Source organism: Hetaerina americana, unplaced genomic scaffold (genome assembly GCF_022747635.1).
Source record: "Hetaerina americana unplaced genomic scaffold, ioHetAmer1.1.p SCAF_2, whole genome shotgun sequence".
Taxonomy (NCBI): Eukaryota; Metazoa; Arthropoda; class Insecta; order Odonata; family Calopterygidae; genus Hetaerina; species Hetaerina americana.
The window spans coordinates 92,294,312-92,307,855 of NW_027286763.1; the positions used below are offsets into that span (position 1 = coordinate 92,294,312).

The 13,544-nt window shown below is 34.0% G+C and overlaps 1 protein-coding gene across 3 annotated transcripts in view; it reads left to right on the forward strand.

Annotated features, from left to right (window-relative positions):
• Actn (alpha actinin) overlaps nucleotides 1-13,544 on the forward strand; it is an 80,398-nt gene that overhangs the window by 61,841 nt on the left and 5,013 nt on the right. For all 3 annotated transcript variants that reach the window (XM_071585775.1, XM_071585773.1, XM_071585774.1), the window contains 3 exons: nucleotides 7,874-7,958; nucleotides 9,437-9,540; nucleotides 12,142-12,393. In XM_071585775.1, the coding sequence (XP_071441876.1) occupies nucleotides 7,874-7,958; nucleotides 9,437-9,540; nucleotides 12,142-12,393 (441 nt within the window). The remainder of the gene's footprint in view (nucleotides 1-7,873; nucleotides 7,959-9,436; nucleotides 9,541-12,141; nucleotides 12,394-13,544) is intronic.

Consider the following 13,544-nt stretch of genomic DNA (forward strand, 5'->3'; position numbering starts at 1 on the left):
GGTTAACTTAACACACTTGACAAATGAGACCCTAAAATCTTGTGAATCCTCTTGAGTCTTCTTCTACCTATCTCAGTGGTATTCACAGAACCTTCACCTTGACATTGAAACCAATGTAGCTACCAAATTGCTTTTGAAGTTTGGATCCTTGTGAGTTTGATGTTGGATATAGTTTTCTCAGTGGTGTTCTTTTGATGCCGAGGAAACCTTTGAGTTTCACTGCATGCAGAGTGAGTTGCGGCTCTACTTTTCTTCCTTGTTGCAGTGGGTGTCTTAGATATTGAAATGGATGCCCCCTGCAGCATGGGTATGTTGTGAAATTATTTGTCGGCATGCTTTATCATGGAAGGAATTGTCAGTTTCAAGATATTCCCAAACTGTTGTTCTCCAAATCCCTGAGCTTTCACAATGCCTCATAAATATGTATGATATGTCTTTATCAATGGTTTCCTAATTGATGTTTAGTTCAAATGTTATTTATTCATTTATTCACCCAAAGAACAATGCAGGAATATGCAATTTTAGGCATTGTCAGTACAGTACTGGTAAAATATGACATATTAATATAAGGTGGGTCGCGGTAGTCCAGTGGGTAGAGTGTTGGACTGCTGACCAGAGGGTCCCGGGTTCGATTACCGGGCAAGGCACTCGGGGCACCTGCAGCTCCACCCAAGCTAAAGTGATAGGGAAAGGAACTGGCCCCCCTACCCTGATCTGTGAATTTTCACAAGCCGTATAGGGCTTAGTACTGGGTGAACTCTGCCGTCACCTACCAAACCGACCTTCGGGTTGATTACTGTGTTTATGGTTATTAAAATAAGTCTCATACACAATCCTTCATTACAATATTTAGTTCAGTTCTTAACTATAGTAGATGAACTCATCCACAGTATAGAATGTTATATTAAGAAGAAAGCATTTGAGTTTTATTTTAAAAGTTACTAATGAAGAAATTTTTCTCTGTGCATCTGGCAAAAGCTTTTTGTACTATTCGAGGGGACCATCCTCACTCCTTTTTGAGTATTATGAGTAACCCATAATAGATTTTTTAAACTTGTATCATACAAATAATTATGTTTTCGTGCTAAATGAATGAATATTAGAATAAAAGTATATACAAGTGACAGTGTTAGAATGTTTATAGGCTCAAAATAAGATAGACAATTGTCTCTATATGATCAATTTAACATAACACATATAGCCTTCTGTTGTATTTTAAATATATCAGTCTCGTCCTTATAACTATGCATAACATCACAACTGTGGCATGAAATACCTGCAGTGATAATTGTAAGATCCTGAAATGTATAAGAATTAACTAAAATGTGAGTGTAACACTGCCATCAGAAGTAACAAGAACTTGATGGAATGAGTGACCTTTTATGGGACTGTGATGTATTCAATTGAGATTCTACTCTACCTATCACATAAGATACCCAGCAATGGCAATACTGCCCTTAAAGTCATAGGAATTAGCCATTAAGTGCTTATAAAATTGCCTTTTTAATAATCAGTGCTCAGTATAGTGACTTGAGTTTTAGTTCTTGTGGACATCTGTCATCTTGACTGGTTGTATGATTGTTTTTCTGGAAATTAGTTCCCATTTTGGAATTAAAAAATAACTAATTCATATTTTGCTAACAAAATTTTTTATGTTAACTGAAAACTTAAAATTTATCTCTACAGTCACCTCGCAAATGTATACATTTTTCATAGATTGTCACGAGTTTTTGTATTCCAACTTCCTCTACTGCCAGTCCATTGAAAAATTAGTCACCACTTCTTTCAATTCTTCATCACTTAGAAATTTCAGCCCTGCTAAAAAGTCCATAAGTTTTGTAAAGAGATGAAAATTTGAAGCCAAGTCCAGGCTGTAGGGTGAATTGTTGAAAATCCCATTCTTACTCAGCAGTTCATCCATACTGACAGATTGCCACCCTGAATTCTCATCATCATGTACTTTCTCCCTCTCTAAGTTGAAGTCTTGACACTAGCATGGAACAAATGACTTATGAATAACATTGTCTCCATAAACCTTGTTTAATTGACAGTGAATATTGCATGGTGGCACATTTCTTGCATTGAAAAATCTGATTACAGCCCTGACTTCAAAATCTTAAACATTGTTTAAACACAAAAACAATGGCTGGGTTACAAAAATTCACACACAGTGAACAGGGAAAAAACTGAAGGTGTTTGAGATTAAGAAGTAATTTATGTCTTAAGCGCTTCATGTGGCATTAAAGGGTAATACTTTCTGGATGGCCCTCATATATAATATTCAGATCTTACATTGTAAACTTAAATTGTGCAGTTGATGTGTCTTGAAATTCAGTATTCAGTATCAAATGTAATTGTACTAATATGAGAGCGATTCAAAAAGTAAGGTCTCCTATTTTTTTTCATGAAAAATCAAATTTATTGTCAACTTTGTGTACAGTGTAGGAAAGGCTGAGCATTTAGCCATTTTTCTACATACTCGCCTTGATGATCAATCACTTTTGTGCATCCTTGTAACCAGCTTTTTAATACCAGCATCGTACCTTTCTCCCGCCGTGTCACAAAGCCAACTGACGACTGCTTCTTGCACTTCCTCGTCTGACTTAAATTTCTGTCCTCCAAGGTGTTTTTTGAGAGTGGGGAACAAGTGGTAGTAGCTGGGGGCAACATTTGGGCTGTAAGGAGGGTGGTATATGATATTCCACCCGAATTCATTGAGTAGGGTCGTCGTTTGATGTGACACGTGCATGTTGGTGTGGACGTGCATTGTCATGATGCAAATTCACGCCTTTGGTGAGACACCTTGTTGTAACCTAGGACCTCCAACACAATATTCTGCACGGAGAAGTAGCCACTCTCTTCATTAAGGCCTTCCTTTATCTCATGAAGGGTAATTCTCTGGCTATTGTGCACCATCTCGTCAATTGGAGCCACCATTGATTTCAGCAAACATTGCCACCCGACCGCTGCTCATCGTGGATGTTTTCCTGGCTATCAAAAAATTCCCTGCACCACTGCCGCAGGTTTTTTATGTCCATACATTTCCACTAAATGGCGATAAATTTATATCCAAGAAGCAGTCATCAGTTGGCTTCGCGATATGGTGGGAGAAAGGTACAATGCCAGTATTAAAAAGCTGCTTACAAGGATGGAAAAAATGATTGATCATCAAGGCGACTATGTAGAAAACTAGCTAAATGCTCAACCTTTCCAACGGTGTAGGCAAAGTTGTGAATAAATTTGATTTATCATGAAAAAAAAAATAGGAGACCTTACTTTTGGAATCGCCATCACACTTTAAATGGCCTGCTCTATGTCCTTAACTCCAAATGAATCACTTTTAATTTCAATATGCATCAAGAATTCGTGTTCGTAGAGGGTTGAATTATGTGATGTGATTCCATGTATCAAAACTTTCTTAGGAAATTCTGCACCTTTGAATTGTTTCCATCCCATAGCTTAAATTTTACATTATGAGGCGAAATTTTTGATAATGTGCCCAAAAAACCTGTCAATGCAGTATTCCAAGTAAAAATTTAATAAAACTAATCATATATTTCATAATATCAGTTTGAAAAATAATAAGATGAGTAACTCATAAAATTTGAAGAAGTAGATAACAGGCTCGATTTTCTGACAATGTTTTGATATTAAAGCCGAAAAGCATGATAACTTAATTCAGGATGTCAGAACTGTATAAAAAATGAATCAAACAATTTTCAAAAAGTTTCAAATTAAAAAAAAATGAGATGATTTGGTTTTTTTAATGTTTGTGCCAAATTTTCATTTTGAATGGTTGATAAAAATATCAATAAAAGTACAATAAATCACTCAGGATGTTAAAATCAGAGTACATAGGTTCAAAATTATAATTATCTTTTTAAAAATTCGTACCCATTGAAGTTTACCATCATGATGCCAGTCTTTATTCCTTTGCTATAAGTCATGCTTCTGCTGGAGGGCTATTTTCCTAAGCTTCCAAGGTCAATGTATACACTGGCATGCATCATATGCACATTTTACTGAGTTCATAAATATCCTGTAGGAATGTATATTTTAAAAATAAATAAGAATGCATTGCTTGCTCGAAATTCAGTAACCAGAAATAAAGTAGAACAATTTTGTTGATTTTACAATAATTAAATGCATTGTGTGTGTTGTATGAATAGATATTTGGGAAATGCCTTTATGAACTTGAGTTTTAGTTGAGACAAAGATGTATATCTTTGAATATCACTTAATTTTTGGATGACCTAGGGATTAAACCATATTTGCTGTTCCTTGCATTATTTCTTTTCATTGCCTTGCCTATGGTGGATAAAAGGGTAAAAATATATATTTTTTCCTATTTGATACAGTTGCCATTTATTTTTTTTATATAGCCCCAATATTGTGTACCTAACAAAAGTTCTACCACCATAGGAAAGCCTGCCATAGAGTATTTCCTTTTTATTGTAGTGATCGTCTTGTTTCCATATAGTACCTTCATTAAGTAGGTGTTGTATTTGCCTAAATATAAGAGTATTGAACTTAATTTGTAGCATATACCAATAAATTATATGACCCAGGCAATACAGTACTTCCTGGTTATAACTTGCATTTTTGGATTTATGCTTGTCCCTGGTATAAATATATCTCTAATATTTTGTGTCATGTCTCAGTTTTTGAAAGATCTATTTTGGTGGAAGCTCAAATTTATATTTAAAAGATGAGGAATAGAACTTTAATATTCAGTGTTGTGTATTGAAGGTAATCTGATGTTGGTAATTAACTTGGTTGTTTTATTTTATGCTGTAAATATTGGATGGTTTGTGAGTAGACTGTCAGAATGCATATTTTGCTTACCAGTTCTGCTGTGGAAAAAGGAGTTTAAGAAGACATTGTAACTGGAGAAGTTAATAAAAAGATATAGATAGATCTTACCCTAAATGAGAGGGTGTAGAAAACATACTGGCCATCCCATTATCAGCTCTTAAACTTTGATTTTGAAATGTGGAAAACTTTTATTAGGACAAGTGATTCATCTATCAATAAAATGCTTTCATGAAGTGAAGCCATGGGAACTAAAAAAATGTGCTGCTGAAATGTTATGAGGGGAGTAATCCCTCAAACCTTCAAGGGCAAATAAATATCAGTTGAGTTTTTCATTTTCACAAACTAATAGAACTCTGTTGATATACTTGTAATAACTCTGGAATAGATGCTTTTACATTTTTTTTATAAAATCTGGACTTCTACAGTGAATCGAATCAACCTAGCTTTGTGTTTATGCATTATGTGGCATAACCAAGCCATATAACATGTAAAATTCACATATTAATGGAAGTGGAACCAGATCCTCACTTCCAGTTTTCCAGGAAGATATGTTATTCAGGAAATCTCATGAATTTTATTTTATGTGTGGTGTACGAAAAACATTGACCTTTCAGTCTGTTGCCAAATGCTGTGTTGCACATCTATTTTAACTCTGTTGATTTTTCTGCTTAATGAGTAAAAATATTTCTCAACTCCACAATCCAGTGTGCACCCATAATACATCTGTTAGATGAATCCATACATTCTGCCTAACAAAACCATTGGCCAGCAGAGTTTGATTCAAAAGAGTTCTGTGATGAAGAAGAAATACTCGGTTTCCTCATATTAATCTCATATCATTTACTGTAATGGTTCAAGAGAGATGGATATCATAGTGGTGATTCAGTTCATAAAATGTGCAGAAGCTTCTCGTTTGCTCACTCCATTTGGCATGCCTGGCATTGTTTACCGAAGTTACCAACTTTAGTCATCACTATCACATATATAATGTCTCCACTTTTTTTCTTCCCAACAACTAGGTTACCTAAGCAAAATGCCGTAAAGTCAAATTATTTTTCTCCTTTTGTTATCTTTATTCTTTGTTCCTAATATGTAATTCTGCCATAGATTTTTATATCATTAATTATGGTTGAAAGGTTAAAATTTCTACTTGGTGAAATTGGTAAATTTTCTCCAAAAGGTGAAGAAATATTGCTGCGTAGATTTTCGCGGCGGTGGCTTGAAGAATTCTGCATGTCCGGGTTTTCACCGCGTTGTTGTTTGAAGCCGACAACAGTTTCGCCGAAGTTTCATCCGGCGTCTTCAGGTCGAAGATGAGGGACTCAGATTTTGGCCGTCCTTATATAGGTGGTCCCGTCCAAGTGCTGCTCTCTGATTGGTCCTTTTTCGGAGGACTCTCTTCCACGCGTTGTGGAGATGGTAGCCTTCATCTCTATTGAAATTCGCCGGGTTTTTGGCTATCTCAATAGCTTCTCTGATTAGGCGTGGGTAATATCTACTTTCTTTACTTATGATTGTAGCGTCATGGAATAGAATATCATGGCCGGGTTCACTCCATTTATGCTCGGAGATGGCCGAGAGGTGAAACTGTTTGTTCGTAGTAGCCCGGAGGTGTTCTTTCATCCGAACTTTCATAGCTCGGCATGTTTCCCCGATGTAGGAAACTGTTGTCGGCTTCAAACAACAACGCGGTGAAAACCCGGACATGCAGAATTCGTGAAGAAATATTGTTGGCAAGAATTGGTTGCCATTAAGGCAAATTTTTGGTTGCTAAAGATGTGTCAAGCTGAAATGTTTTCTCCTGTGAGGCATTAGTTGGCCTCATTAGTAAAATTAATAGTTGCAGTGGTTGTCTTGAGGGGGGCAGACTTGACTGCTTAAGTAATCACTAATTAGTATTGAATGTGTTCATACTTCAAGGCAGTATAACTGAAATTATTTATGCTGGAAGTAGCAATTATTATAAGTCTTTTAATTTTATAATTAATTTCTACAGGAATTCATGTTATTTTAGCGTATGTTCATTAAACACCAAAATTGAACACCATACTCACTTTCATCTTTTTTTAACGCAGCTCTGAGCTACTGAATGAGATTTCACAATTGAAGATTAGTGGGATCATGTATCTACTGAAACATATTTGTTTAATATTTTTAAGAAATAATTATCTTTGCCAATTATTATGATATTAATGGGTAATGTGAAAAGTAATCCCTAATAACTCATGAATCAATCTTTGAAAAAATTACCTCCAAATTCTTTGAAAGCTTCTTGAAGAGTGATTTAGCCATGTATATTTTTAAATTACTGAAATAATAATAAACTTAAACATTGAAACATTCTCAGATGTTGCCAGTAGAATGATTTCATTGATATATTGTTTATTAAAATCTAAAGTGATATGAATGTTATTATAACCAGGGATCACTGTAATCATGCCTAATATGTATAAAAACTAGCAATAAATTCTCCAGTGACCACTTTCAGATAGTACCCTTATCTTATGCTCACGTAGTGCTTTTAACATTTTTTGCTGACAAGGAAGGGATGGACAGTAAATTTCAGGTAGGCCAAGAGTTAGCACCGAATAGTTGCTTCATTGCATGATGTGTTCTCACGATGTAGAATAGAATTTCGCATAAATCTCATATTGCATCTCAGTTGTCAATGGATACACTATATTCCACACATTTTCCTTATTGAAAATAGAATGTGAGTAGCATTTTCCTTAAGAAAGAAATAATCAAGATTGGTAAAATGAGGGTGTCAAGTCATATGTTAAAAGAACTTGGTTTCACTCAGCTTAGTATGCACATTTCTGTAATTTCCTGAAATATATTCTGATTTATGTTTAATATTTTGCTGAAGAAAAGTTTTTTGTTCCTCTGATTTCTTTTGTCATGCATTTTTCAACTCTTCACATTCCAAACATTGCTGTTTCTCTCCATGTTATGGCACTGAAAAAGTTCACTGTTTTTATTGTCTTATTATTCAATGTAGTAAAAGGTAATTAATTTATTTCATATGCTTATTGTTACATTTGATTTTCATTTTCAGGACCTGACAAAGAAGTGGTCCGAAGTGCAACAACTTGTACCTCAAAGGGATGCAACTTTGGCGGCTGAATTAAGAAAACAACAGAGTATCCTTTTTTTAGTAGAGTTATTTGAAAAAATGAATTTTAATCTAACCTTTTTTCCTCACAAACAGCTTTTAAATTTAGCACTCAGCTTAAAATAGATATATTTTTGAACAGTTGTGTGTTTTTCCTGCAACACACAGGTGCATCCTTCCCAATATTGTGCTATTGCAAGAGGCATGGTGAACATGCATCAAGTGATGCTGCGTTCTCCTTTTGAAAAAACATGCACCACTTAATATTCGGTACAGCATTCTATTTAGTGTGCTTCAAATTCACAACTTTTGAAAGTTCAACTATTAATGGCTTTCAAAGTTCCCTTGTTGTAGAAAGCAATCCATTTCTTACTCCTACTTATTATAAAAGTATTTTAACGTTTGTCTGGACATTCAACATTTGACCAGTTGCCTCTGTAATAGTCGAGGGCTTATTCACGTAGAAACACCATTTCCTGATAGATTACCAGAGTCAATCAAATTTGGGCCCGAACAAACGTTGGATGGGTGAAACTCTGTGGTGCCCTTCCCCTGTCTGCATGTGTCGGGCAGGGAAAGCATTGTTTGACACAATGAACCATTAGATCTATTTAACCCAGGCTCTTGTCGAAGGTCCCCTCACATCAGCTGTTACTCTGTCACTCTAATTCTGACCACACACAAAAGATATCATCCATGTATTGAAAACAGTAAATGTTATTTTTCACCAAAGGAAAATGGGATGTTAATATTTCATTCTCCCCACAATTCATGTAAATAACACTTGGTACCACTCACTGGAAATTAGGTTGTGAAATATTTTTATGGGGAAGTATACAATGTTTCAGTTCCGTCATAAATTGCTTCTTTTTTACTTTTTTTGCCTCAAGTTGTCAGTAGCACTGAGTGAGAAGTCCTTATTTCTTAAAGAACATCCTCATCTATAATTGACTATGAAATGGTAATGTGCCTTTAGCTACCTTTGCCAGTGCTTTTGTTAAAATGTAAATGTATGTTACTTTGGGATTTCCTCTTCACTAGGAAACTGGACTTAGCTGGCTTTAGACTAGTCAAATAGCTTTTTGAAGTTAGTTTCTCTAAAATTTTCCCTCTAAGCTACAGTATAGTTGCTAATGGTGTAAAAAAATGTGGTTGGCATGCTTAAAAAGTAAGAAATGCACCTTTTTTTGCATAGAACAGTTAAAAGACTGAATTTGTATCCTAAATAGAACTAGAAATTGGATTAGAAGTTGATATAAATTTAATAAGGTTATTTGAATAGTCTCTCTCTCATTCATAAAGCATAAAAAATATTCCCAAGATGAACATCCTCACCTTTTGGTGGTAATTCTTAGTGTCAGCTTTCACATGTCTTAGGATTGAATACTGCATTAACATACAAGCATAAAAACATTTTATTTCATATCATTTTCATAATTTGAAAATCTTATGTTACTCAATTACTTCATGCAATGTGATATCTATTTTCTTTAATGCAAAATTAAGACAATGAAATGTTACGACGCCAGTTTGCTGAAAAGGCCAATCAAGTGGGTCCTTGGATGGAAAGGCAAATGGATGCAGTCACTGCCATTGGAATGGGTCTGCAAGTCAGTATATCTGCTTTATAAGTCTTTAGTTTTATTTTTGATTTTTACTTTTATTTAACCATCTATTATTCTCTAAAAAAAACATGTATATTACCTAATGTTGGGCAGGGCAAGTGGATGAACTGTGTGGCAAGTATGATGACGTAGGAAGTAGTTCCATTTACCTTCTCAAAGGTGGGAGCTGGCATAAGCCAGCCTTCACCTTCGAGAATCGTATTATCTCTCATCCACTTGAACCTTGGGCCACTGGGCCAAACAGTACAAAGCCAGTGGTTTGAGGCCTGATCTACTTTTCTTCTTTTTGATGTCAGCTTTCTACACTATCTCACCTTAAGTAATCACATGAATTCCAAATATTATGATTTCTTTGCAATACCTCTTGTTAATTAAATTTGTGAGTAGCACATATGATATTGATGTGTCATAAACATTTATACATATTCTCAAGCATATCTTTGCAGATAATGTGATATTTGTAGAGCTTCCATAATTTTCTTATTGTAATAGATGGTGTTGTGAATCAAGTGTGGAAAATATTCTTATAGCTACATATGACAAACTACAATGATTCAGCCTTCCCACTTACTCAATCACACAGCCTTACAAACTCCTACTATCCTATTTGCTTGTTTTTCCAATGGAGTGAATTTTTTCAAATCATGTAAAATAACACTTCAGCTGTAGCTGACCTACATTTAACATGTAATTTTACTCTAATATCAAAATAAAATTGTTATAGAAATAGCTGAAAGAAAAATATTGAAAATGAAGAAGAAAGTGGAAGTTCTATTAAAGGTAGATACAAATCCAGGGAATTTGCTTGGAAGTTGAACATTCACATTTAGGTTTGAAGCAATAACTGGGGATGCAGCTTATTACATTATTTTACAATTTTGCCGTTCCATAGAAAGTATTAGTTATTTCTTTAATTCTGCTGTACATGCATGTAACTGAGGAAATAACAGTGAAAAAGTAAAACATCATTTATTTCTAGGGGCTAACAATAGACAATTCACACTAATGGCAGATAGTGTGCACTGTCAATGGTGAAGAACATTCAATGAACTAATGGCATTGTTATTTAATCTAAATTCAATACAGAGCTGTAATCACTATACGAGAAGTTGTCAGGAGCATAATTAATTTAATTGCCTCTCTCTCCCTGTGAGTTTTTGCTTAAAAACTATGCACCCATGCCATATTAGCCATGAAAAATTACAGTTAAGTTTTGATGAGCTAAAAACTGTATGTTGTAGCCAGAAAAAAATGGAAAATTCCTGGCTATCAGGGGAATAAGGAAAGGGTGTGCAGGAAGCTATTAGGTCTTGCCTAAAAATATTTCATCCCTCTCTCTCTCCCAGGCAGACTGATGTCCTTAGAAGTTGTACTAAAATTATTCCATGCAAGGTTTTTTTTAAATTCATCTTCTTTTCTAAAAAAAATTATCGTTATAAATATTTTTTGGTGTAAACATGAGTGTTTTTCAATTCATAAAACATCAAAATACAATTTTAAAGTAATTTTCCATCTGGACCTCAATTTTAAATGAATCTTGATTTTACTTACTTTTCCCAATTCTGCTAAAAACCTTAATTCAAGGATTCATTAGATTCAAATGAATCCATGGTAATTAATGTTAGGACCCAAGACTCTGGCCAGGGACTGTTCTAAGAATTTAAATAAGTATTAAGTATTATTTCTGACCAAATAAGTTCAAACTAACATTTGTTTCTATAAATCATACACTGTAATGTCATATTTTGTAAATGTTTGTTAGATAAGGTCATTACAATTTCTAACAAAAGTCTACATCAATACGTTTATTGTTAATCTTTATAAAAACCACTGCAGATTGGCTTCCTTATATTTTTACCAACTTTATGACAAAATTTTGTGGAAAAAAATAACTATTTGCGTGGAAAATTATGGTAATTGTGTAAAAATGAAAGATAAGGTCTTATGTCGTTTTAATAAAAATTTATGAATTTCATTTTCCTTTTCATTCCATTAACGTAGTGAGTTTGGCTTACCTTCTTTATTTCCCCCTTTTTTTGTTGAGGTTCCGATTCCATCCCATAAATATACTGGCATATATAATTAGTTTAATAAGTTTGAAATTGTTGGTTTCCCGGTTAATACATCTCACAGTTAATTGTGAAAATTATAAATACTTTGCTAGTATTGTTTAAGAGATAAAAACAAAAAACTTATAGTGTTAATTTTATGAAAAACAGTTCCCTTGGTCATAGTTTTTTTAGCCACGTAATGTTCATCTATATGTTTCTTCTATTTTTGCTACATCATTTAAACTATGCACAGCTGATTGAAATGAGTGCTGCATGAATGGTAAGTGGGCAGTAGTTTTCATCCTTGGTATTACATTATCCTGGTTAACACATTTTGGTTGTCTCCTGCTAAATTATCATAAGTTTCATCCTACTGACTTTTGAATTGTAGATTTTGGATTTGTAAGAGGAAATTTAACTATAATAATTAGTGACAATTCATTACTGAAATTGTGATATTAACTGCAATTTGTATAAAATAGTGTGGCTTTTAAAAAGCCATATTCTAAAATTATAAATGTGTTCCTTTCTAAAGGGTTCATTGGAGGAACAACTTCAGCGACTAAAGGAGTATGAACAAGCTGTGTATGCTTACATGGCACATATTGAAGAACTGGAGAAGATACACCAAGCTGTACAAGAAGGAATGGTATTTGAGAATCGTTACACTCAATACACAATGGAAACACTTCGTGTTGGCTGGGAACAGTTGCTAACATCTATCAACCTTAATATCAACGAAGTGGAGAACCAGATTCTTACCAGGGACTCTAAGGGCATCACTCAGGTAATATATATTTAGAAATACATCAGAATGCCAGAGTTTATAGACTGTCTATATCAAAATTCATGTACCATTAGTTCATAAAACATGGATTTAATTTAGTGTGTAACTCATTTTTTTTATGAAGTCTCACTACTTAAGCATTCAAAAGTAAAAACTTTCAAGTGTCCTGCGATATTTGAAATTGTAAGGGTAGTTTGAAAAGTCCATATAAAGACAGAGAAAGATAGAGAGAGAATTTATTTTCAGTTTGTTGCATCTCTTGCAGGAATGCATGCCAACAAGATTGATATTGCATTGATTTGAATCAAATAAGTTGAGTGATTTCCTAAAAATTGGTTGAGGGAGAAATAAATCCAGGTGTTGATCAAATATTATTTTACGAAAGATAAATTTCCTCGGGAAAGAAAAATGTGATAAACATGATAGTGAATCTGTACATTGTTAGAATGGTTTATAAGTGGTCTCACAATTTTCTGAGTGGCCATATTTATGAGCACAAATGATGAATATTCCAATGCACTATTTCAGAAGTCATTGATAGAATCCATAAGGTGATGAATGATGGAAGATGTGTGAGACTGATAATGCTGCAGGAATTTTGTGAGAATAGATACATTACATTTTGCATCAAAATTTGGATATTAGTAAGTTCCACAAAATGAGTGCCATAGTTGCTCACAGTTGACCAAAAACTAGTAAATGAAACATCACTAAACTTTGATGAAACTTAGGGTGCTGAAAGGTATCACATGGAATTGAACCTGGTCCTTCCATTCCCTAGTCCAGCTCTCGACCCAGTGAACTACTACACCTGTCTACCTATGTAAGGAGATTTAAATAAATTCAAGAAACAATGTATGTGAAATATTCAATTGATCTTAATTATCATTTCAGTTATATTTGATTCAGAGTGATATATTCATTTTATTTTAGTTATAGCCATTTAATTTGTGTTCAATTCAAAATTCCTACAGGTACTCAAGCAAATATCAAGCAGCTTTCAGTTACCTTGTAATTGCTGTTCAGTTAAAATGGAAAAAAATCGTATAATATTCTGGCAGTTATCCTTTTTTTTCTGATTTTTTTAAAATTTCCATTGAAGAATCATGAATAACCAATTGTTGATTGTATCTCCTAATTGGTTCTGGCAA